The 26297-nt window shown below is 39.8% G+C and overlaps 1 protein-coding gene and 1 non-coding gene across 8 annotated transcripts; both read right to left on the reverse strand.

Annotated features, from left to right (window-relative positions):
* Positions 1-498: 498 nt before the first annotated feature.
* TIPIN (TIMELESS interacting protein) lies at positions 499-16005 on the reverse strand. Of its 7 annotated transcripts, none has more exons than XM_026010542.2 (9): positions 15873-15975; positions 13549-13613; positions 11830-11970; positions 11627-11705; positions 11179-11254; positions 7652-7774; positions 7359-7422; positions 2307-2513; positions 499-1070 (listed from the first exon to the last, which is right to left on the reverse strand). In XM_026010542.2, the coding sequence occupies exons 3-9, from the start codon at positions 11960-11962 to the stop codon at positions 892-894; spliced, it is 861 nt and encodes a 286-aa protein (XP_025866327.2). In that variant the 5' UTR covers positions 11963-11970; positions 13549-13613; positions 15873-15975; the 3' UTR covers positions 499-891. The 7 variants fall into 7 exon arrangements, with proteins under 7 accessions (XP_025866327.2, XP_072594970.1, XP_072594969.1 ...); XM_072738869.1 differs by lacking the exon at positions 15873-15975 and adding an exon at positions 15759-15774; XM_072738868.1 differs by lacking the exon at positions 13549-13613 and having other exon boundaries at positions 15873-16005.
* On the reverse strand, positions 6359-6494 carry LOC112918172 (small Cajal body-specific RNA 14). The gene has a single exon (XR_003234614.1).
* Positions 16006-26297: the final 10292 nt, after the last annotated feature.

Here is a 26297-nt window from a genome sequence, read left to right on the forward strand (position 1 = left end):
CAGACCTTTAAACTTGGTTGTCAACATGGCATTTTATCTGTAATTTACTCCTCCTCCCAGCTGATAGACTCAGGCAGGACAAGCTCCAATCAGATCTTCTCACCATCTGGCCCTACCACTTCTAGCCTCATATTTGCCATTCCCAAGTCTTTCTTATTTCCTAGATTTTCATTTCTGTATCACTATTGGACATGTCCTTCCCAATCCTTGGAATCTCTTCTACCAACTCAAAGGCGCCCGATGGATCCTCCCTAGGTGCTCTGTTCCCCAGGATGTTTGCAAGTTTCTTTCCCACTAGTCAGTAACGTACCAATGAGCATTTGAACTCCCCTAGCACCAACACAGGCCAGGCAATATAGCAGCCTTTCTTGTGACCCTTTAAGTATTAAAGTGACTCCTCAAAATACATGTAAACACATAGAGAAACCTTAAACATTTTACCAAAAGTGTGAATTGCAGAACTAAATAGCAGTAAGAAACTTTCATAAAGCCTCTAGAGATAGTTTATAAGATTTTTATTTCTTAAAAATGGACATTAACATTCAATATATATTTATATCTTAAAATCCCCAATTTAGTGAAAACAAGACATTCAATGGCACACTAGCAGCAGAAGGTGTTTATTAACTACTTATCATTTTTACAAAGTTAAATCTGTATAAAAATGAATACTAAAGAGAATAAATAGGCTCAACTAAAGTTAGTAAGAAACAAGTATAAATATAAATAATACCAGATTTTAAACAGGAATCTGTGTTTTCACTCCAAGTAAAGAAAATACATGCTAATCTAAAACTTAGAGGACAGCAAGCTAATAGATTTTCTCTTAGTTGAACCCTATCCAATCTTAGTAACATTTCTGGATAAACCATAAAGTTACTATTGTACATTTTAAAAGGATTGGTCCAGTGGTGTGTGCTCTATTTTTAATTCCTCCTCTTCATTTACACTATTAGCATCAGCAGCATTATGTGGATTGTCTAGAATGTCTTTGTGAAATCTGTCTGATGACTCTTCTTGATCCTCATCCTCTTCAATGGTTGGTGCCCTGGGTGTGTTTATTAATAAGTCTGAAAGAAAAATCATCATCATTACTCATTATAAGCACCTGGTCCAATCTTACCTGATAAATACAACTCTTCACAAGCTTATATCAGTAGAAATGAAACCCATGATGACTTTCTTCCAAATAGTCATTTTTATATACCTATAAAGTCCACTCAAAAATTCAAGTCTTGCTGAATTCAAACTCTTGAATCATAGCCAAATGCAACTGTTCTCATTCAAAAATCACAGCTATTAGATGAAAGTTTTTAAAAATCAAATGCTCAATAGCTACACATCAAAGTGACCTCTAGCAAAGAAAATTTAGGATCCTTATTTCTATGTAGGCAAATCTTAAAGTCATATATTATAAATAGAAAATGATCCTTAAAATGCTTATTGCCAGGTATACTTTGATAATGACAGCAAAGGAACTGCCATCAATGATAGTTGGACTCTCATGTAATTTTTCACCTGGTAGTAATAAAACATCCATTTGTAAAGTTGAAGATTAAGTTCATTTTAATCGGAAAGAATGACAATGTAGTCACACTAATTTTCACTTGAGAATTTTATTATCTTGGGTGAAACTTGTCTTATAACATGGTGTCTTGACTACTTAACCATAATTCTTATTTTCCCATTTCAAAAGGAAAACTATATTGGATATTGAAAAAGACATGCAATCTGCTTCATTTAAAACCAATTTGCATTATTTTTAAATACAGTTTTACCCGCAGTCCATTTTAAAAACAGTAAATTTCAAGAGTTTTAAAAGAATGCATCAGATAAACAAACTGATGTCTAAGTGACACGAAGCAATAAAAAGCAAACACCCATTTAAGTCATTGCAAATAGCTCTAAAATCCTCAAAGGGTACAGAAGGCATTTTGTATGTTTAGGAAAGTACTATAATAATTAATGTTCAAAATTATGATCCTAAAGATAAAACATGTGTCACATACTTTAAGGAGTCAGGAAAGAATGTATTTTTGACAGATTCAGAATCAAGGTGAAGTGATTAATTTTTTAAAAGGTACTCAGGTATGCAGAAAACCATGTTGGATTCATTTATTCTTTGAGGATTCCAAATAGCTCCCACATATATACATGTGTGCGCTCTCTCTCAGATATAAACTAAATACATCAGATTTTTTCTATACATAGAGGCATTTTTATTTTGTAGGTAGTAGAGAAGTTAAAATTTCTAACATGTCCCTGATAATATTAATGGTAGCACATAAAACCAGCATAATATTTACCATTTCCAAGGGACTGACTATTACTCAGTAGTTTTGCCTGCCTTCTTTCCAAGGCCAGTTGTTTATTTCTCTCTATTCTCTGTTGTTGTTCTTCTGTTAGGCTTCTACTTGGCTCAGAAACAAAGTTCTCACTTTCCACTGAGTTTGTCAAAAAGGGATCTAATTCGGTAGCAGTTATATCATAGCCATGATTTTCTCCTGCTTCACCTGCGGTAGAAAGTTAGTACATGCGTAGTTAGAAAAAGGGCATAATGCAGCTTTAAAAACCAGCCTAAAGTAACAAGGTGCCAGACCTGAAGAAACTATTTGTTTATTCAAATTGCTCTGAGGTGTGAGAACGTTCCAAATACCAATGATATGCATGAACAGAAAGCAAAAGTTCATAGTTATGATTAAAAAATATTTTGTTTGGGCTAAGGAACTTAAAAGAATCCAAACCATATTCTTGCTTTACATTAAACAACATATTAGTGGCTTGCTATAGAGTCTATATGACACAGTAATAATTTTATATAAGCTATTTTTTAATGGGGTAAAACTCAGACACAAAATGAAAAAGGAGAGGTGCCTGACTGGCTCAGTCAGTAGAGCATGCAACTCTTGATCTTGGGGATGTGAGTTCAAGACCCAGATTGTGTGCAGATTACTTAAAAATCTTTCAAAAAAAAAAAAAAAGGTAAAAGAAATTTAGAGATCTATGGACATGTTTCCACATTAATTTTAAAAACTGCTCTCTACTTTAGTCCTACTAAATTCTTAGAGTCCTGTATGCCAGTTATCTCAAAGTAGGATGCCCCCTAAAATGATCCACAGTGGTACAGGAAGTACATATTGTATCTTCTATTTATATTTAAGAATTGAGAGAAATTGTTGAACTTAAAGACAGGCAGTGACAAACTATCATTTATCCATAGGACAGTTACTATGTGGCCTGTATGTGGCCTTAAAGGCAGACAGCTCCACCTTGCAGAGATGGGAAAGCTATGCCCCAGTCATTTTTTAAATTTCAGCATACCGTGACATACAGCTGATTCTGATCACCCAATTAAGCAGACTGTCTAGTTTTAACACTAAACAACCCCAACAAAATGCACAAGGGGTAGCTTAAAAAGATTTTTGTGAAATAACCATATATAGAAGAGAAGGTAGACAAGATAATAGAGACACAAGCAAGAACTAAGAAAACAGCAAAGCTGACACTTCACCTTCCCCTACATCATTCACATTACATGGCTAAGAAAAAAATTATAAATAACATCATATGATCAGACAAAAATCAGGCAAAAATAAACCCCAAGATTTCGTATTACCAAGACCACCACTGGAAATATGAATTTACACACACTAACCTTGTCCTACACGACTAGCAAAACATTTAAAACAGAAAACAAACCTTTATAATTATTCTGGTAAGGTTTAAAAATCCTATGATATTTAATTTTACAACAAATCCCTTTCAAGGTTTCTTCCTTAACGGTGAAAGACAAAAAGCAAGACATGGGGAAAAAATGTTTTTTGTTTTTTTTCCTGACATGGAAACAAAAAATTTAGCAAGAAACTAAAATGCATTATTTTATCAGGAAACATAGATGGAATACAGGTAGAAAACATTGCTACAGAAGTTCAGAAACAAATATTAGAACCAAAAATGCAATTTTGGGGTTTCTAATATGCTTCACCTTACAGGGCGTTCAGGATTCTGACCTAATGATGACATAAAGAACTTCTGTTTTGTGAGCCATGAAAGGAAAAGATCTCTTCAACAGTAAATGGCCTCTTTAATACAATGTTTTATGGAAAACCAATGTGAACATAACCACTGATGGAGCTTTGACTGATAAAAATGGGATTACAAAAATTAGAACCACACGTGAAATTCATTCACTGCAACGTGACTGGCAAAGGCGCTTAATTAATTCAATGTGTTACAGGATGCCACCATTCTGGCACACATCAACAGATAAGCAAATATACACTAATTAAAGGGAAATAAGTACTGTGGGGGGAAAAAAGCATCAGAGAATCAGGATTGGGGGTGGGAGTATGATTTTAATAGAGTAGTCAAGGGCGCCTGGGTGGCTCAGGGATTGGGTGCCTGCCTTTGGCTCGGGTCGTGATCCCGGGGTCCTGGGATCAAGTCCTGTGTTGGGTTCCCTGCAGGGAGCCTGCTTCTCTCTCTATGTCTCTGCCTCTCTATGTGTGTCTCTCATGAATAAATAGATAAAATTAAAAAAAAAATAGTGTGGTCAGGGAGACTTTACTGAGTTGATATTTGAGCACAGTTTGAAAGGTAGAGAGCCCTGCAGACTTAGGGGCAGGAAGGAGGACAAAAGATGTGTTCACGGCAGAGTGTAAGAGTGCAAAAGCCTTAAGACAAAAATGTGCCTGGGAGGTTCAAGGAACAGCTAGGAGCCAAGTGTCACTCCGGCAGTTGAGTGGAGAACTGTAAAAGATACAGTCAGAGAGGTAGGGAGGTGGGGTAAGGAATAGATACTCTAAGGCCAAGGAGGACATTATAAAGATTTTGGCTTTTGCTTTGGGCGAAATAAAGAGCCACTACACAGCTCTGAACAGAGGAGTTATATTAAATTTTAATGTAATCCCTGGCTTTTAAGAAAAACGATTGAAAAAAGGTAATTTGCTTATGAAGTTCAGCAAAAATCCTTCATTTATTATGAATGGGATGAGAAAATGAATATATCAAAAATTAAGTGTAGTTAATGTTATTCTTCCATTTGGGTGAATCTTGTAAGGTAAAATCAAGATGAGGGGTGCAAGGATGACTACAATCACATCTTCAAATCATCAATCAGGTAGCAGTCCAAAATTTTGGAGGAAAAAAAAATTCAGTAGAATATTTAGTCACATTGTTCTTACTCTAAAACCTCATGTAATGTTCTAGTGAGAATAAAAATGTGCATTATTGGGCACCTGGGTGGTTCAGTTCATTAAGTGTCTGACTTCAGCTCAGATCATAATGTGAAGGTCCTGGGATGGAGTCCCACATCCAGCTCCGTGCTCAGTGGGGAATCTGCTTCTCCCTCTCCTTCTGTCCCTATCTGGTCTTGTGTGTGTGCTCACTCTCTCTCTCTCAATATATATATTTTAAATGTGTTATTTATCATATAAGTAATACATGTATTATAAAAGTGAATAAGGCAGCCCCAGTGGCCCAGCGGTTTAGCGCCACCTTCAGCCCAGGGTGTGATCCTGGACACCTGGGATGGAGTCCCATGTCCGGCTCCCTGCATGGAGCCTGCTTCTCCCTCTGCCTGTGTCTCTGCCTCTCTCTCTCTCTATGTCTGTCATGAATAAATAAATAAAATCTTTTTAAAAAATAAAAGTAAATAAATAAAATGCTCAAAACCTTTTTACTATTGTAGTGCCTTATCCAAAAAAATCTAGACTCTTCTCTTAGGATACAGAGAGGACAGATTCAGTAACAGGGCCGAGATAAAGGTCTCTGCTATGTACCCAGTGTATCAGCAGGCCTGTAATTCCATCAATAGTCCTCTGTTAATTTATGCCTCTGCACAAATGAGTCAGTCCCTCTCTCCAAAATCACCTTTGCCTGAACTCTACTGCTTATCACTCAAAGTACTCATGATTTGTCCTCTGTGAGGCTTTCCCCTCTCCTAGGTAAAAGCAACTACGCTCTCCTTTGCATCCTACCCAGTGCCTTATTCTTATCTCTAATCAGCACCAATCAGAATAGATGTCTCACTCATTCACTAGTCTGTTAGGCCATGAACCAAGGGGTCTGACCTTACTCATCTTTATCCCTGAAATTCTAGCACACACTATGCAGCTCAAAAACTGCTGCCAAGTAAACTAACCCAGTGGTATGTGCCGTGTAATTTACTGTAGTTATTAATTCCTTTCAATATACCAAACCTCACGCCATTGATACATACATTTTTACCAAAATATTAGATATTGATTATTTAAGTCATAATTCTTCACATTTTTAAAAACAACTTATAAAGACTTGGGGGGGTGGTCTGCATTTTCTATCACATCTATTAAAAGTTTAAAAAACAAAAATAAACAAACATGTATGGAGCCATCGCACAGAGAATCTGATAACTATACAGACCCTGTCGGCAGGAACCATATGTTTTGATGTGTGTGACCGTCTATGGTTGCACTGTACAACTAACAAATGCAATCAATACCAGGAACAGTCACAAGAGACCTTCCTCACCTAAAAATGAAGTTACATCCTGATAAGCCCATCATCAGTTGACAGTATCTTATTTTTTTTTTTTAGTTGACAGTATCTTAAACCAAAAATGGGTTTAAAAAAAAAAATGGGTTTAATCTACCTAGCCTACCTTAAACATGCTCTAAACACTTACATAGCCTACAGTTAACGCGAAATCATGTAACACAAAACCTATTTTATAATATAATGTTGAATATGTCATGTAATTTATGGAATACTGTACTGAAAGTGGAAAACAGAATGGTTATCAATCTATCGGTTGTTTACCCTCAGTGTGGCTGTTCCTGCGCAGCGTCACAAGAGACCAACATTTGAAATTCTAAGTATGGTTTCCACTGAATGCATATCACTTCTGCACCATCATTAAGTCAAACAATCATAAGTCAAGCCACTGTTAACCTGAGGACCATCTATATACAGGATCTGTACTCTTAAGTGTAAACTATTTCATCATCAAATTATTCCAATTCCCTAGATTCTAATACACACTTTTAATGGTGTATATTTGTATGAACACTACACTACATCTTGTCATTTAGTTTCATTAACCAACCACTACAAAGGATAATGGGTATCAGAGTTCTCAAAGGCTCAAGTTCTGTGACTATATTTTTACATCTCTTAACGGCACCTGCAGTCATGTCTTTAAGAAACAAGTACCAAACAACATTCTGGATGTACCAAAGCATTTCAACTCATTCCTAGTTACTATAATTATGTTTACTCAACTACTCAATATAGATAAGAACCCAGTGCTTAATCTACCCTTGCCCCAACTAGATCTATTTCTAAAAGCAAAATTATTAGAAATAAACTTATATTCTTACCATCATTGTTAATAAAATCTTCATGTATAATAGGCAGGTCAAGTCGAATTCGTTTTAAACAGGTCTGAAAATAAAGAGGTATTTTTACATTTTCGTAAGTAACATTTGGGGGAAAATGAGAATTCATTCAATTCTTAGTTTCAAAAAAGTTAATAACTACTCTTAGTTTTCCTTCTCTCTACCATGACAGACTTCAAAATGAAAACGCCAAACAGTGACTTAGCCTCAACTAAAATCTATCCTTGGCACTATTTAACATTATGAATGATATTCATAATAATCTCAACACCTACCTGAACTTCCTTTTTACTTCCCAGGTATTCAACTCTGTCAATAAAATCCTCGAATTGCAGTTTAGGGAATAGCCTATGTGCCCAATGCTCCATGTGTCTGATTAGCGTTTTCAAGTCTTCAGCCTGGCACATAAAAATAAAAATGCTAAATAGAAGACTCATTCTCACAACTGACCTTGTCAGCAGATTTTAGAATTGAATAGTAATGCCAAAGTCACTGGTGTCATTTTATATTTATAAGGTTAAGAAACTTCTGAAGAAACTTTAAGGAGAGAAATATTGAACTTAGAGGACTGCAGTCTAAAAGACCACTGGATATAGATTTTAAAAAGCCCAGTATGAAAACTTAATAAAAGTTAAAAGATAATCATGTATCTTTTCAGAACTGTAAAGTAATATGGGAAAATAAGCTTTAATAAAATATGTCAAGATATCTTTTAGGAATAACGAAACAAAATGACAGGTCCCTAATCATATATAAAGAATAAAGCATTGAGAATTCAACACTGAAAATACAGTCAGAAATCCCAAGGGCAAAGTACAAAGACTAGCAACAACTGTTTAAACGTTCTCGGGGGGAAAAACAAACAAACAAAGAAAAAACGTTCTCAGGGCACAATACCTCTTTCTCTTTTTTTTTTTTTTTTTACAATACCTCTCTATATAGGAAATTTCAATGTCACAATAAAAAATTTTTTTTAAAGATTTTATTTATTTATTCATGAGAGACACACAGAGAGAGAGGCAGAGACACAGGCAGGGAGAAGCATGCTCCTAGCAGGGAGCCCAATGTGGGACTTGACCCTGGGACCAGGATCACGCCCTGAACCAAAGGCAGATGCTCAACAGCTGAGCCACCCAGGCGTCCCAACATCACAATGAAATTTTTAAAAATGAAAATGAAAAAGTTTTAAGACACTGGACTAATGAATAACAAAATTCCAAATTCCTGGTTTTAATGTAAAATATTTTATTCTTCTCTTAACAGTATTTTAAAGATTTACTGATTTTTGAGAGTGTGTAAGAGAGAGCATGCACACACGTGAGTGGAGAGAAGGGCAGAGGTAGAGGGAGAAATCCACAAGCGGACTCCCCACTGAACATGGAGCCCCACACGGGGCTCTATCCCAGGACCCTGAGACCATGACCCAAGCCAAAACCAAGAGTCAGACACTTAACCGACTGAACTACTCAGGCATCCCACAACAGTATTTTAAAATAGAATAGTCAAAAGCACAGGCTATAGATCACACTGCATAGATCAAATCTGAATCCTGCTAAACAGCTGTGTGACTTTATGCAAATCACTACCTCTGTGCATTCTTTTTCATGTATAAAGTGAGAGTATTATTATATACACTTTATAAGGTATGAGAAATAAGTAATACAAGTGCCTGACACAAAGTATACACTCAAATACTGGCTATTGTTATAAACTGATCTCCTCTAAGAAGTCAAAGGTCAACTCTACCAGTAACTAAACATGTAATACTGAGAGCACTGTGCTTGCTGAGGCAGCACATATGTTAAAGTAATACTGAGAGCATGTGTTATCATTCTCCTTCTGATAATAAAGATAAATTTGTTTGTTTTTAATTCAATCACCTAAGACTATTTTCCAATTGTTGGGGGTAGCTGGTCAGTCACCTTACAACGTCATGTTAGACCAAAGAGTCATAAAAGAAACACTTAAATACAATGGGACGTTCCAAGTCATACGTGGAGAAAAAAGCAGGGAGGATTCAACTTTGTGAGAAAACAGTACAGGGATCCCTGGGTGGCGCAGCGGTTTGGCGCCTGCCTTTGGCCCAGGGCGCGATCCTGGAGACCCGGGATCGAATCCCACATCAGGCTCCCGGCGCATGGAGCCTGCTTCTCCCTCTGCCTGTGTCTCTGCCTCTCTCTCTTTCTCTCTGTATGACTATCATAAATAAATAAAAATTAAAAAAAAAAAAAAAAAGAAAACAGTACAAATTTTCAAAGGCAAAGTACAGAAGACTAAATAGCATAAACCCAGTGATGAAACACAAAATTTTTATCCGTTATATAAACTCATTTATTTTAATAAAGTACTTATTATGAAAATGATGAAGACTTCATTAAATTCAAAGCACCAATTCATCATTACAACCTGAAAATTTCAACAAGGGCAATAAATTAACTGAGATGGGTATGGTTTGGGGTTTTTGTTTTGTTTTTTTAAGTAAGCTCTATACCCAACATGGGCTTAGATTCACAACCCTGAGATCAGGAGTCACATGCTCTACTGACTGAGCCAACTAGGCACCTCTCTTGGGATTATTTTTTACTCCTTTTTTACCTCCTTATATCCAGCTGCCTACAAGTAGTGTAGGTTGTTTATCTACTACCATATCAGGCTATATTGACCTGTTCACCTTCACCTTGGTAGTGTGACAGTATCTGAATTGCCATCTGCTTCCAGCCTCTTCCGTCTTTCCCATTATCCTACATAGCACACCAAGATGGTGCTCAGCTGCATTAATATTACTCTAGCTGGGCTATGAAAGGGGCATTCTTAAAACTCTAAAATATCCTTTCCTTACCTAGATAATGGGACCAAAAGCTACCCCACAGGTTTGAGAATTAAAGAATATATTTGAGGGCAGCCTGGGTGGCTCAGCGGTTTAGCGCCACCTTCAGCCCAGGGTGTGATCCTGGAGACCCGGGATGGAGTCCCACATCGGGCTCCCTGCATGGAGCCTGCTTCTCCCTCTGCCTGTCTCTGCCTCTCTCTCTCTCTCTCTCTCTCTCTCTCTCTCTGTCTCTCATGAATAAATAAATAAAATCTTTTTTAAAAAATTAAGCATATATTTCAAAATACTTCAACTGCAAAGCTCTACAAAGATATCCGCAAAAAAGTTTATCTACACTCTACATTAGTCAAAGAGACTTTTAGGGCTGCGTGGGTGGCTCAATCAGTTAAGCATCTGACTCAATCTCAGCCCAGGTCTTGATCTCAGAATCCTGAGTTCAAGCCCCACACTGGGCTCCATGCTGCGTGTGGAGCCTACTTTAAAAAAAAAAAAAAGGGTAAGAGACTTTTAAAATATACATTTGGACAGTCATCAACAGTTCTTAAATGTCTTCATTTTTCACCGTAAATGATGCCTATTATGGATCAGACACATATAACAATATATGTGCCATATCTTGGGGACATGTAAGTGACTGATACAGGTAAAGTCCTTGCTCTCCTGAAGCCTAAAATCACCGTTAAGGTAAACTAACTCAATTTTATTCCTTGAAATTATAAAGTACAAACTCAGAGCTTAGACTTAGATGTGATTTTCCTAAAGACTTACGGTGGCTTTAGGAAAGAAGACTATAAGACATTTTTTTCTGATTGTTTAAGCAGTGCCCTTTCCACTACATCTTAGTTTCTCAACAGATATGATGATGAATCATAGTATCTGTGAAACATTCTAATATTCTTCAGAATAGGATAATGGGCCCATAGCTCTACTGATACTTGAAAGAACAAAGAATAAAAATCAGACATTTCTTACCTCATGACCTTTACCTTTGAATTTTGCATTATCAAACACATGCCTTAATGCTGGAAGCCCTCTCTCTGAAACTAATCTGTGAAGAGAAATATGTTTTGAATTTCAAGTTTTCTAGAGCCATCAAGGCCAAAGCAAGATAAGAAAAATATCTGCTGAACTGAAAGGAAAAAAAAAAAAAAAAGCACCTGAGTGGCTCAGTTAAGTATCCAATTCTGATTTCAGCTCAGGTCATGATCTCAGGGTCCTCAAATCAAGTCCCATGGGGGCAGGGGGCACACTCAGTGGGGAGTCTGCAAGATTCTCTCTCCCCCTCTCCCAGAGAGAGATATCTGATCTCCAGATGATTCCCGACTAAAAGTTTTTAATATAAGGGGGAAAAATTGTAAAAACAAAAAAAAATAAATAAATAAAAAACTATGAACATTTAAGGAAATAGTAGTAAGTGTACCTCTGAGCATCCAGCTTAGGTATGTTCCGTTTAACTGTTCTCTTTGGAGGTACAGGAACAGGTGCTCCTCTCCCTGACTCTGAAGAAATATACCAATATTTAATATTACTTGAATAATTTAAGCCTCATTTGTAAAATGTATCATTTCTATGCTGACAAGTGGATAACTGAACACAGGCACTTTTTTGGAACTCTCTACAGACCTTCATCAGGTTCAGCTCCTTCTCCATCTCCTCTCTGTGGAGAGGCTGGAGGTGGAAAAGGAGGAAAAGTTTCATCTTCTATATGCTCATAATCTGGTAAGTCAATCAAGCCATTCTCCTCTGGCTCTAGCATCTTCTCCTCTACAGAAAAAAAAAAAAAAAAAGGAAGTTTATTTATGCAAGTAGTCTCTCTACAGTTAAAACTGTTCCACCTGCAGCAAAATGCATGTGTTTCAGTCAGTTAAACCAAATTTTAAATTCATATCATGAAAAGTAGAAGAAAGTAATTATGGGAAAAAACTGGGTTAGAAATCAGAAGTGGGGTCTAATGTAGACCCTGCCAATCAATAACTACATGATTTTTCAGCAAATCCTCAACTGTTGGGTCTCCTCTATCATAAAATGATTCTGACTTTTCAGAGGGTTTCAAACATGGTCCAAATGGATGTAAAACAGGCAGGGTTCAGGCACCTCATCTCCACTTTAACCAAAGCAGCTTTTTAAAAAATCTGTTAACATATTCGTCTTCTAAGGTTTCCTCTGAAGAAAAGAAAATAATCCTCAGGTTGAAAACTGGAAAGAACGCTATCCAGTACCTTCAAACTTGACCTCTGAGCAACATCTGACACTTTTAATTGGTTCCTTTTTCTGAAAAACTATTTTCCTTGGCTTCTGGATGGAACACAGTACTCACATGGCTTTCCTCCCTTTCCAGACACTCCTGGATCTCCTGTGCAGATTCATCTCCCCTAACCTTGGCAGTAAGTATTCAAGACTCCATCCCAGGCCCTCTTCATTTACTAATGTACATGGCTTTAAGAGTTATTTATAGATGAATATTTATCTACCATTTTTTACCTCTACCTGAGCCATCAAATCTGAGCTCCAAATCCCTAGTTCTCATTTTATAGCTCTTAAATTTCGCAGAGGCATCTATAACTTCTCATGTCCAAAACCAAATTTCTAAATTTTCCCAATTCAGGGATGCCTGGGTGGCTTAGTGGTTAAGTGTCTGCCTCCAGCTCAGGGCGTGATCCTGGGGTGCTGGGATTGAGTCCCGCATCAGACTTCCCACAGAAAGCCTGCTTCTCTCTCTGCCTCTCTCATGAATAAATAAAATCATAAATAAAATCAATTAATTAATTTTCCCAATTCAATGAGCGACATCTATCCGGCCATGCAAGTAAGAAACCTCAATATTTCCTTCCCCATCCTACATATCCTGTCCATTTTACTTCCTATTCATCCATTAAGTCTTTCCATTTTTCCCTATCTCCACAATGACTTCCTAATGTTTCTTGTTTTGGCTACTCAATTACTCATAACCACTTTTGCCTTTTTCAAACCATTCTCCGTAGTACAGCTAGACTGAAGCTCTGCAAATGTAAAGTCAAACACATTACCACTTGGTTTAAATATTTCAATGGCTTCTTAATGCTCTTGGGCTTCTGATAAAACTCCAAGGCCCTGCCTGATTTGACAGCTTCCTCCTTTCTCCAGCCTCACTTCATACAACTCTTAATACATTTTTCCCCCCAGTTTCTTGAGAGAGCCATAATCCCTCAGCCTTTGCTAAGGCTATTTCCTATCTTGAAGGCTCCTCCCTGATTCCTTATCTATCTCAATTCTCACCTCCTCATATAAATCTACCCTAATTTCCCTGAATTAAATCCTATAATAAGCATTCAACGTGTCAAGTACCAATTTCATAGCACTTACCCAGTTTTAATATTGTTCCATTTCTGTCATTATCTAATGTTTGTCTTCCATACTAGACTGCAGCTCTAAAAAGGCAAAGACCAGGTGAGTCTTTGTGTTCCACCACCGTATCCCCAAAGCTGATATACAGCAGGTGCTCCATAAATATTTGTTGAATGAGGAATAAAGATTCCAGGCAGCCCGGGTGGCTCAGTGGTTTAGCGCGGCCTTCAGCCCAGGGCGTGATCCTGGAGAGACCGGCGATCGAGTCCCATAACGGGCTCCCTGCATGGAGCCTGCTTCTCCCTCTGCCTGTGTCTCTCAAGAATAAATAAAATCTTAAAAAAAAAAAAAAAAAAGGAATAGATTCCAAAGCTTCCCCCAAACTGTAAAACTACTAAAGCTAAATGATACCTAAAGTCCCTCCAATTCTAAATCTTGGTGACCACAAATACATAAAAACAAAACTCCTGATGATGACGCACCTATCTCCAGCTAAGGTTCAACAACCACAGGTTTTCAAAATTGTAAAGGCAGTTAACCTAAAGTAGCTTCCTGGGTTGGGCTCAGTCAGTTTAACATCTGCCTTCAGCTCAGGTCATGATCCCAGAGTCCTGGGCTAGAGCTCTGTGTGGGGCTCCCTGCTCAGGGGGGAGTCTGCTTCTCCCTCTTCCTCCACCCCTCACCCTGCTTGTGCTCTCTCTCTAAAATAGATAAAAATCTTTTAAAAAATTAAGTAGCAAAATAAAATATTAAGTCACTTCCTATCTACAAGAAGTATATTCAAGTTAAGTTTAATTCTAGTCGTTTCTCTGGGAAGAAATGGAGTTCACACTTTTTTAAAAAATTTTATTTATTCATGAGAGACACACAGAGAGAGGCAGAGACACAAGCAGAGGGAGAAGCAGGCTCCTCGTGGGGAGCCTGATGTGGGGCTTGATCCTGGGTCTCCACGACTATGTCCTGAGCCAAGGCAGATGCTCAACCACTGAGCCACCCAGGTGTCCCAAGTTCACACTTTTTGAGAACAGGGAGCTGTGAGTTTGGCGGCAGGGCACAAACTATATTAAGTGTAGCAAGAAGCAATGTAAGGAATCTGGGGCAGCCTAGGTCGCTCAGCAGTTTAGCGCCGCCTTCAGCCCAGGCCTTGATCCTGGAGACCCAGGATCGAGTCCCACATCTGGCTCCCGTCATGGAGCCTGCTTCTCCCTCTGCCTGTGTCTCTGCCTCTCACTCTGTCTCTCATAAATAAATAAATAAATAAAATCTTTAAAAAACAAAAACAGAAAAAAAAAAAAACCCTCCCAACAACCAAGGGAAGGCTTAGTTAGCAAAGAAAGAAGTTGCTACATTGCAATAAAAGAGTGTTGTGGTGTTTTAAATCACCTGCCTATCATCTTCTAATCCCCAGGTTCAGCAGGGGCAGTGAGGATGGCAGCTGCACTCCTGGTGCAAGCTGATAGTCCCAAGGGAGCAATACAAACCTTAGTCTCCAACAACTGTGATTAAAAGTGATGACCTGGGCAGCCCGGGGGGTGCTCAGCGGTTTAGCACCGCCTTCAGCCCAGGGCCTGATCCTGGAGACTCGGGATCGAGTCTCTCTGCCTGTTCCCTCTGCCTGTGTCTCTGTTTCAAAAAAAAAAAAAACTGGCCAAGCACGGGGTGGGGTTTGTTAGTAAAGTGGTAGTGAATAAAGTACCTATCTTTCACTTCCTGGCGGGGATCGCATATGTTTTTCGACATCGATGAAATTCTTTTAAGCTTCCGCCGCTAGTCCTCCAACTTTCAGAGGAGTGACAGTAACTAATTTTCTTTAAGATTTTATCTATTCCTGAGAGACACAGAGACACAGGCAGAGGGAGAAGCAGGCTCCCTGCGGGGATCCCGATGCGGGGCCGGGCGGGTCGCGACCTGAGCCCAAGGCTCAACCAACTGAGCCGCCCGGGCGCCCCGAAGGCACCAGGTTTAATATCCAAACTGCAAGTCACTTCCAGACCGTTAGGGGTCCAATGTCCAACCTCATCCAAATTATCAAAAGAAGCAGCGCCTGTGGAAAGGGGAGTCCTGCGAAGCCCCCGGACCGCGGGCGGCCCGCCAAGTCCCCCGGGCGCCTTCCGGCTGCACGAGGCTAGCGGCGGACCCGAGAGAGAAACGACAGGTAAAACCGCCGCCCTCCTCCCCCCAGTCCGCCGCGGCCTCCCAGCCCCGCTCAGCCCAGATCCCCGTCCAACCTCCACACTCGCTCCCCGACGCCCGCCAGCACCTCCGCTCCTCCACCCACCCCTCGCTCGGCCGCCGCCACCCGCCAGCCCGCCAGCCCGCCAGCCCCCCGCGCCGGCTCTCACCCTCCCGGGTACCGCCGCGGGCACAGCGCGGGGCCGGGCGCGGCGGCTAAACCGCGTTGATCGCGAGATTCTGGAGGTTCCCGCCGCGAGAAGGGGCCTGCGCACTTGGCGCCAAATCTGCGCGGGGGTTGGCGGGAGCCCGCGGGACCCACTGGCCCCGCCCCTGGCCCCGCCCCCAGACCCAGGCCCCGCCCACCGCCTCCGAGCCCGCCTCTCCCCAGCCCGGGTCGCTTCCGCGCTCCTGAATTCCTGGATGGGGGTGGATCCGTGTTTGCTAAAGGCTCGGATCCATCACGCCCCGGGCGCTTCGGACTTTGGGGGAAGGTCTGTTTTCTAGAACGCCGGCTTGCGAATGGAGTAGAAAGAGGCAGTGCATTTTGATGAGAAACTACGGATTCTTCAGACTTAACAATTCCTTGAACACTGAGCGTCATTGTTGAAAAAAGAGATGGTGAATAGTGTCGACACAAAAATGTAAAAAAATACGTTACTAAAGAAAAAAAACAAACGTTACATTTATTTATTTATTTATTTATTTATTTATTTATTTATTTATTTATTTATCTGTTTATTTATTTTCCGTTACTTTCTTTTTAAAAGTGAGCTCAGCGATGCTTGTCTGGCTCAGTTAATAAAGCATGCAACTCGAATTTAGGGTAGGGAGTTCAAGCCCCACTTGGTAACAATTTACTTTAAAAAAAAAAAAAGAAAAAGTGAGTCCAAATACGTTCATATTTACTTGTGGGGGGGTGGTGAAGCATACACGCACGCAGTTAGGGAAATATATAACTAATAGTTGTGGGGATGGAAAAAAATACTCTATACTTTTTTTTTTTTTTTAATATCATTTATTTATTCATGACACAGAGAGAGGCAGAGACACAGGCAGAGGGAGAAGCTGGCTCCAGGCAGGGAGCCCGATGCAGGACTTGATCTCAGGACCCGGGGATCTCGCCCTGGGCTGAAGGCGGTGCGAAACCACTGAGCCACCCAGGGATCCCCACTATATATATTTTTTAAATATTTTATTTAAATATTGGGCTTCACGGGATCCCTGGGTGGCGCAGCAGTTTGGCCCCTGCCTTTGGCCCAGGGCGCGATCCTGGAGACCCGGGATCGAATCCCACGTCAGGCTCCCGGTGCATGGAGCCTGCTTCTCCCTCTGCCTGTGTCTCTGCCTCTCTCTCTCTCTCTCTCTGTATGACTATCATGAATAAATAATAATAATAAAAAAATTAAAAAAAATTAAATATTGGGCTTCATGAGAGACACAGAGGCATAGACAGAAGCAGGGGGTGGGAGGGGGTGGGAGGGGGCGGGGGGAGTCTGATGCGGGCTCCATGCCAGGACCCCAGGATCACCACCTGAGCCAAAGGCAGATGCTCAACTACTGAGCCACCCAGGTGCCCCTATACTTTTCTTTTTTTTTTAAAGATTGATTGATTGATTGATTGATTTATGATAGACATAGAGAGAGAGAGAGAGAGGCAGAGACACAGGAGGAGGGAGAAGCAGACTCCATGCAGGGAGCCTGATGTGGGACTCGATCCTGGTCTCCAGGATGGCGCCCTGGGCCAAAGGCAGGCGCCAAACCGCTAAGCCACCCAGGGATCCCCTATACTTTTCTTTTAATGTAAGTTTTACCCCATATTGGACTTTGAATTCATGACCCTGAGATCAAGTCACTCGCTCTACCAACTGAGCCAGCCAGGTGCCCCTGTACCTTTTTTGAACATATAAAAACTATGTGATATACCTATGATAGGTATATAAAAAATTACCTATCAAAAAACTAAAAAAAAAAAAAAATAGTTATCTGCAACAAATACAGCATCAAGATTTGACAAACCACGAAGATGAGTAGAGTTTACATTATTCTTTCTACTTTTGTATAGCTTGGTGTATTTTAACATTATTAAAAAAATAGGGGCAGCCCGGGTAGCTCAGCAGTTTAGCGCCTGCCTTCCACCCAGGGCCTGATCCCGGAGACCCGGGATCGAGTCGGGCATAGGGCTCCCTGCATGGAGCCTGCTTCTCCGTCTGCCTGTGTGTGTCTCTCTCTCTCTCCCTGTGTCTTTCATGAGTAAATAAATAAAATCTTTTTTAAAAAGTATAAAAAAATAAACATGTGAGGGTAGGTTAAAGTACATTGCAAGCTATATTATCTAAAATTATGTATGCAAATATGTACATGTACCACATTTCCCTTAATTTCATTTCTATACATTTGTTTATGTAAAATATGTATAAATGCATTTATGTATATATATATATACATGCTAAGATAATATATATTAAGAAAATTATTTTTTTTAAAGATTTTGTTTACTCATGAGACAGGGGGTCGGGCGGCAGAGACACAGGCAGGAGGAAAAGCAGGTTCCATGCAGGAAGCCTGATGCTGAGCCACCTGGGCTGCTCTATATTAAGAAAATTAACACTGGAGCACCTCCCTGGCTCAGTCGGTAGAGCATGCGACTCTCGATCCCTGGGGTTGTAAGTCTGAGCCCCATGTTGGTTGTAGAGATTACTTAAAAATAAAATCTTTTAAAAAAGGAAAGAAAAGTAACATTAATTTGAAGGGGAACTATGTCAACTTCAAGTGTCTGAATAACTGAGGCAAAAAGATTCTTTCAGTTACCCAAATGACAGTCTATATTCCCCACAAATAAAGTAAATGTAAAAGCACCTTTTTTTGGTAAGATTTTATGTTGTGCCCAAGATCACGTATCCAAGAAACCACCAAGGAGCCGACACCCATGCAAGCGCACAAGGGTTTATTTGCAAGCCTGAGCTTGGGTCCAAGTATACCCGACACAGCAGAGCAGGGACTTGGACCCCGAGGCTAAGAGGAATAGCAGTTTTTTGTTGTTGTTGTTGTTTTTTAAGATTTATTTATTTATTTATGATAGACACACACACACACACAGAGGCAGAGACACAAGAGGAGGGAGAAGCAGGCTCCCTGTAGGGAGCTTGATGCAGGACTTGATCCCAGGACCCCGGGATTACGACCTAAGCCAAAGGCACGCGCTCAACCACTGAGCCACCCAGGAGTCCCAGTGTAAAAGCACTTTTTGAGAAATCCAAAAGTTATACATACCCCCTCTTTCCACCACCACCACCACCCAGCCCCCACCACACACACACACACACACACACACACGCACATACACACATAAGCCCAGAGCAGAAGTTCTGAGGGTTTGAACCTCAGGTTCATCATTTGCTACTTGGTGACCTTTAACTGTGGTTCAGTTTTCTCAGTATTAATAACATTATCTACTGGATAGGGTTATAAGGATTAAATTATAGTACTGAATGTGACGTGTTACCATCCATATAATTTTTAGAATGTTTGACCCTTTGAGAAAATTTGTAAAGGCTTTGGTAAGTCATTGTGAGCCCTGTGAATATAACTACCACAGTTGGGGGACACCTGGGTGGCTCAGCGGTTGAGTGTCTGCCTTTGGCTCAGGGTGTGATCCCGTTCTGGGAATGGAGTTCTGCGTTGGGCTCCCTGTGAGGAGTCTGCTTCTCCCTCTGCCTGTGTCTCTGCCTCTCTCTGTGTCTCTCATGAATAAATAAATAATGTCTTAAAAAACACACACGGGATCCCTGGGTGGTGCAGCGGTTTGGCGCCTGCCTTTGGCCCAGGGCGCGATCCTGGAGACCCGGGATCGAATCCCACATCAGGCTCCCGGTGCATGGAGCCTGCTTCTCCCTCTGCCTGTGTCTCTGCCTCTCTCTCTCTCTCTCTCTGTGACTATCATAAATAAATAAAAATTTAAAAAAAAAATTAAAAAACACACACACACACAGTTGTAAGGCGCTGTGTATCATTGTCAAAGACTAATTGTCCCTTTTGTTTATATGTGGGGAATACTTGAAATATATTTTCCATAGCAATTTCACCAGAGATGTAAAGATAGCCTTCCCATAGACCATGTCATTAACACTCTTAAAACGGTTTAATGTTTGTTTGTTTTAAATATTTTATTTTTAAGTAATCTCTACACCCAACATGGGGCTTGAACTCACAACGCAGAGATCAAGAGTTGCATGCAGAGCCAGTCTGACACCCCAAAAGTTTAATGTTTTTAAAAGTGAACAGTACTAAAGAAAAGAAGTAGACTATTAAAGAGCAAAGATTGAATATGGAGTGTAAAAGTTTTTCTGGCAGGCCGAGAACCCACCCAGTACAGAGATGAGGTTTGAAAAGAGAGGAATAGAGTACATCTTTTATTTTTTATTTTTTATTTTTGAGTACATCTTTTATAACCAAAAGACCATAAACTATTTCTATCTCACATTTAGAAAGTGAAGTTTCGGGTTCTTGTTGATTGGTGTTATTTGCCTTTAACTCTTAGTTGAGTGCTGGTCTGGCTGGTGGTACAGGTCTGCTGTGTATTTGAGGACTACATCTCAAGATTGTGGCTTCTATTTGTCCCTTGGCTGGTATGTGACATGCCTGAGTTGGGGTCATATCACCAAACCAGGTCTACATCAGCATTAGCAATTGCAGTAGCCAGGTCAGGAATAATAAATTCAGATCTGATTCAGTTACAAATAACAGAAAAAAACTGAATAAACTAAAACAGCAATAAGCAAAATAGAGACCTTATTTGTTTTTCACGTATAAGAAATCTGGAGGTAATAAATCCCCTGTTGGTAAGACGTTCCATGGTGTTAGGAATCCAGGCGCCTGTCTCCTTGTTTTGCCATGTAAGCATCTCGTTCTCAAGTTCACCTCAGGGATCCCTGGGTGGTGCAGCGGTTTGGCGCCTGCCTTTGGCCCAGGGCGTGATCCTGGAGACCCGGGATCGAATCCCACGTCGGGCTCCCAGTGCATGGAGCCTGCTTCTCCCTCTGCCTTTGTCTCTGCCTTTCTCTCTCTCTGTGACTATCATAAAAAAAAAAAAAAAAAAAAAGTTCACCTCATTGTCTAAGATGGCTTCTAGAACTCTAACCTCTAACTGCATTCCAATCAGCAACAAAGAGGAAGAAACAGCACATTTTAAGAACATTTCCCAGAAGTTACATACAATTCTGTTTACATCTCATTATGCAGAATGTAATCACATGGCCACACACAGCTGTAAAGGAGACTGGGAATATAGTCTTTATTGTTAGTGGCCATGGCCCAGTAAAAATTCAATGTTTCTGTTACTGTGGAAGGGGTAAAAAGATGTTGACGGACATAGTCAACTGCCTCAAAAAACAAATAGAAATAATAAACTAATACATTAATTCTTCAAATCTACAATTTTGGAGTATTTCCAAAAATATTAAGAACATGAATACCTAGTACTTTCACAATAATGCACACAAGCAGTTCTCAACATAAGACTATTATATCACTGTGCATTGTGTTATGCCTTTTGGAATCTTTCCTAGAATAAATTCTTAAACCACATTATCAGTTCTACTAAGAACTAAAAGCCTGACATGATCAAATCACTCTATTGCTGAGTCAATTTGCTTTTTTTAATACAAAAGGTATTAAATTAATTTATTACTTTTTTTAATAAAAAAGGTGTGGATTAGATGATCCCCACCGTACTGTTTTATTTTTTAAAATATTTTATTTTTTCATGATTAAGCTTAAATGATTAAAAATGATTAAGCTTCAGTAAAGAAACTGATCTACTTGACTCAGACTGTGTTGTTAGGAAGAATGAAAAACAAGATTAGGATAGCTGTTTTGAGCAGAGGAGTCTCATTATGGTTTCTTTTCTTTTCTTTTCTTTTTTTTTTTGATAGCCCCTAAAGGTTTTAAGTATTATTTTTATATAATTTTGATACCTATAAAATAATATATGTAATATTTATGTATGTGATTAAGCATAACAATAGAATACACACACTTGATAGCATCCAATCTAAGAATTATTCCTAGCTCTATGTTTATCCCTTCTCCCATTCCCCTGAATCTCCCATCCCACTGAGACCACCACTATCCTAAGTTTTGTATTTATCAATCCTTTAAAAAATGTCTATTCTAAGAGAGGCAGAGACATAGGCAGAGGGAGAAGCAGGCTCCCTGCAGGGAGCTGGATGCAGGACTCGATCCCAGACCTCTGGGATCACTACCTGAGCCAAAGGCAGATGCTCAACCACTGACCCACTCAGGTGCCCCCCTCTCTAGATTTTTGTAAATACCCAGTGAGACCTAGGTCCTCAGGGTCATCTGGGCCTCCAAGTCCCTGAATCTCACATATTATTTATGTTCTGAACCATTTCAACTTAGAACCTTTCTCCAGTTCCAACAGTAAAAGTCACTCATTTAGTAGACGTAGACACTCTATAGGGTTCCTGAAGAGAGGGTTACATCAAATCTAGCAAAACTCTTATCTCCATACCACCTTCCCCACTTTCTCTCTCCTTCCCATCTCCTGTGTGGTAGATGCCATCTGTGTTCTATCTTCTTAAGCTTGAGACCAACTGACACCTTCAGGATAGCAGTGGGAGGCAGTGTATGTGGGTGCTCACAAGTTCAAGCACTTATTAAAATACATTATTCCCCACTGTACAACAACATGCAAAAGAATGAAACTGGATCATTTTCTTACTCTATACATAAAAATAAATTCAAAATGGATTAAAGGCCTAAAGGTGAGACAGGAAACCATTAAAACACTAGAGGAGAACACAGGCAGCAACCTCTTCGGCATCAGCCAAGCAATTTCTTACTAGATATGTCTCCTGAGGCAAAGGAAACAAAAGTAAAAATAAACTATTGGGCTTTCATCCAAATAAAATCTGCACAGCAAAGGAAACAATAAACAAAACTAAAAGGAAGCCTATGGAATGGGAAAAGATATTTACAAATTATATATCTGATGAAGGGTTAGTGATCCAAAAAATATGTAAAGAACTTACAAAACTCAAACACCCAAAAAACAAATAATCCAGTTAAACAATGGGCAGAAGACATGAATAGACATTTTTCCAAAGAAGACATCCAGATGGCTAACAGACACATGAAAAAGATCTGAACATTATTCATTATCAGGAAAATGCAAGTCAAAATACAATAAGATATGACCTCACCCCAGGCAGAATTACTAAAATTAACAGCACAGGAAACAACAGGTGTTGGGGAGGATGTGGAGAAAGGGGAACTCTTGTGCACTGTTGATGGGAATGCAAACTGGTATAGCCAATCTGGAAAACAGTACGCAGATTCCTCAAAAAGTTAAAAATAGAACTACCCTACAATCCAGCATTTGTACTACTAGGTACTTACCCGAAGGATATAAAAATACTAATTTGAAGAGATCCATGCACCTCAATGCAGCATGATCAACAATAGCCAAATTATGGAAACAGTCCAAATGTCTGTCAACTGATGAATGGATAAAGAAGATATGGGAGGGATGCCTGGGTGGCTCAGTGGTTGAGCGTCTGCCTTTGGCCCAGGGCATGATCCTGGGGTCCTGGGATCGAGTCCCACATCGGGCTCCCTGCAGGGAGCCTGCTTCTCCTCTCTCTGCCTGTGTCTCTGCCTTTCTCTCTGTGTCTCTCATGAATAAATAAATAAAATATAAAAAAAAGAAGATATGGGAAACATATATATTTATATAATGGAATATATATATATAATGGAATATTACTTGGCAATTAAAAATAATGAAATCTTGCCATTTGCAACAATGTGGATGGAGCTAGAGAGAATTATGCTATGCAAATTATGCTCTGAGCTAATTATGCTATTATGAGAAGTAAGTCAGTCAGAGAAAGACAAATACCATATGATTTCACTCATATGTGGAGTTTAAGAAACCAAATAAACATGGGGAAAAAGAGAGGCAAACCAAGAAACAGACTCTCAACTCTAGAGAACAAATTGATGGTGACCAGAGAGGAGGTGGTTGGAGTGGATAGGTTAAATAGGTGATGGGGATTAAGGAAGGCACTTGTGATGAGCACCGGGTGTTGTATATAATGTTGAATCACTAAATTCTACACCTGAAACTATTATTATACCATATGTTAACTAACTGGAATTTAAATAAAGACTTGGAGGAAGGGCAGCCCCCATGGCCCAGCAGTTTAGCGCCGCCTTCAGCCTGGGGTATGATCCTGGAGGCCTGGGATCAAGTCCCACGTCAAGCTCCCTGCATGGAGCCTGCTTCTCCCTCTGCCTGTGTCTCTGCCTCCCTCTCTCTCTGTGTCTGTCATGAATAAATAAATAAAACCTTAAAAAAAAACTTGGAGGAAAAAATACAGAATTTCCCAACAAGTAAACTCTCCCCAAGAGGACATTAATGCTATCCATTAAGGTAGTAAAATGTTCTTCACCTCCACCCAAATAGAACTTAATGGAAATGAAAATGAAGAGTGATCAGAAAGTCTTCCCAAGGTGAGGCAGAGTAGAAGCAAGCACTCAGCAGTCTATGTGATTTTCGTGTCTAATGTTTTCCAGTTATTTCTTCTGTGTTCCCAATAGTAAGATATTTTGCAATTCCAAAAAATATTTGAAAAAACAACAGGTTATTTTTGACTCTTCTATAATTTTAAAATATTTTATGATCAGATGCCTTCTAGAAGCACTCTCACCAGGTGAGGGAGCTGAGGAGCTGTTCCTTAAGCATTTTCATGAGCAAGGAACACATTTTAAAAATTCAAAGTTTAAGAGGTGTTATTCAAAACATGGAAGAAAATTTCCCTAAGTGCATTCAAATAGCAAAAGTATCTTAGAGAGAACACAAATGAACTACAAAAAAAAAATCAATAAATTATACATCATCAAAACAAAACGTTTGCTCTTCAAAGAAAATGAAAAGACAAACAGGGAGGGAGGGAGAAAATGGCTGCAAAACATGTATTCAATAAAGGACTTGCATACTGTATAGCATACATAAAGAATGCTTACAAGTCAACAATAAGACGAGCAACCCAATTCACAAAGGGCAAAAGACACTCATTCCCTTTCCCAAAGAAAATATATGGATGTTAAATAAGCACATAAATGAGACGCTCAGGATCACTAGCCAGTAGGGAAATGCAATTAAAACCATGACTAGAGAGGCACCAGGGTAGCTTAGCTGGTTGAATGTCCGACTCTTGATTTCAGCTCAGGTCATGAACTCAGGATTTTGAGATTCAGTCCCCCATTGGCTGAGCCCTGAGTGTGGGCCTGCTTGAGATTCTCTTTCCTTCTGCCCCCACCCTCGCGCCCTCCCTCTCTAAAATACAAAACAAAACAAAACATCCCACACACAATGAGATAAGACTATGCATTCACTAGAATGGCTAAAACTTGAAAAGACTGATCATACAGATATTGACAAAGATGTGGAACAACTAGAACTCTCCTCCACGGCTGATGGGAAATGGAAAATAGTTTAAATATTTTGGAAAGTAATATGAAATTTCTTAAAAAGTTAAATATACACCTACAGTATGACCCAGCCATTTTACTCATAGGTATCTATCCAAGAGAAATGAAAAATACCCATGTAAAGACTTAGATACAGATGTTCCTAGCAGCTGTATCTGGAATAGCCAAAAAAACTTAAAACAGCACAAATGTCCATCAAAAGGTGAATAGAGGGCACCTGAGTGGCTTATCGATTGAGCATCTGCCTTTGGCTCAGGTCATGATCCTGGGGTCCTGGGATCGAGTTCCACATCAGGCTTCCTGCATGGAGCCTGCTTCTCCTTCTGCCTGTGTCTCTGCCTCTCTCTCTCTCTCTCTCTCTCTCTCTCTGTCTCTCACGAATAAATAAATAAAATCTTTTTTAAAATTGGTGAATAGAGGAACGTCTGGCTGGCTCAGTCCATGGATCATGCAACTCTTGATCTTGAGGATGTGAGTTTGAACCTTATCCTGGGTAGAGATTACTAAAAAGATAAATAAATAAAATTTTTTTAAAAAGGAAGGAAGGGCAGCCCGTGTGGCTCAGCAGTTCAGCACTGCCTTCGGCCCAGTGTGTGGTCCTGGAGACCTGGAGTCGGGTCCCGCGTCGGGCTTCCTGCATAGAGCCTGCTTCTCCCTCTGCCTGTGTCTCTGCCTCTCTGTGTTTCTCAAATAAATAAATAAAATCTAAAAAATAAATAATAAAAATAAAAAAGGAAGGAACACAAATTGTGGTATATCCATTAAATGGCACAATACTTAGCCATCAATGAACTACTGGTACACATGACAACTTGAGTGAACCTCAGCAATTATGACGAGTGAAAGAAGCCAGATGTACAATTTATATAAAATTCTGGAAAATGCAAACTATACTAGGGCAATGGGCAGATGAGGAAAGGGTCCTAAAGGGGCAAAGGCAACTACGAGGGGATGATGGGTATGTTCATTTGTCTTGATTGTACTGATTGCTTCTCCACATTCGACAAAGGTGTTCAAATTTTATACTTTTTTTTTAAAAGATTTATTTATTTGAGAGACAGAGAACACGCATGAATGAG

The sequence above is a fragment of the Vulpes vulpes genome, chromosome 15 (genome assembly GCF_048418805.1).
Source record: "Vulpes vulpes isolate BD-2025 chromosome 15, VulVul3, whole genome shotgun sequence".
Lineage (NCBI taxonomy): Eukaryota > Metazoa > Chordata > Mammalia > Carnivora > Canidae > Vulpes > Vulpes vulpes.

Coding starts and splice junctions, on each gene's coding strand:
- TIPIN (XM_072738868.1), bottom strand. CDS start 11,962: ATGCTAGAGCCAGAGGAGAATGGCTTGATTGACTTACCAGATTATGAG. Junction 11,706..11,829: donor AGGAGCTGAACCTGATGAAG/GTCTGTAGAGAG, acceptor ATATTTCTTCAG/AGTCAGGGAGAGGAGCACCT. Junction 11,255..11,626: donor CCTAAGCTGGATGCTCAGAG/GTACACTTACTA, acceptor TTCTCTTCACAG/ATTAGTTTCAGAGAGAGGGC.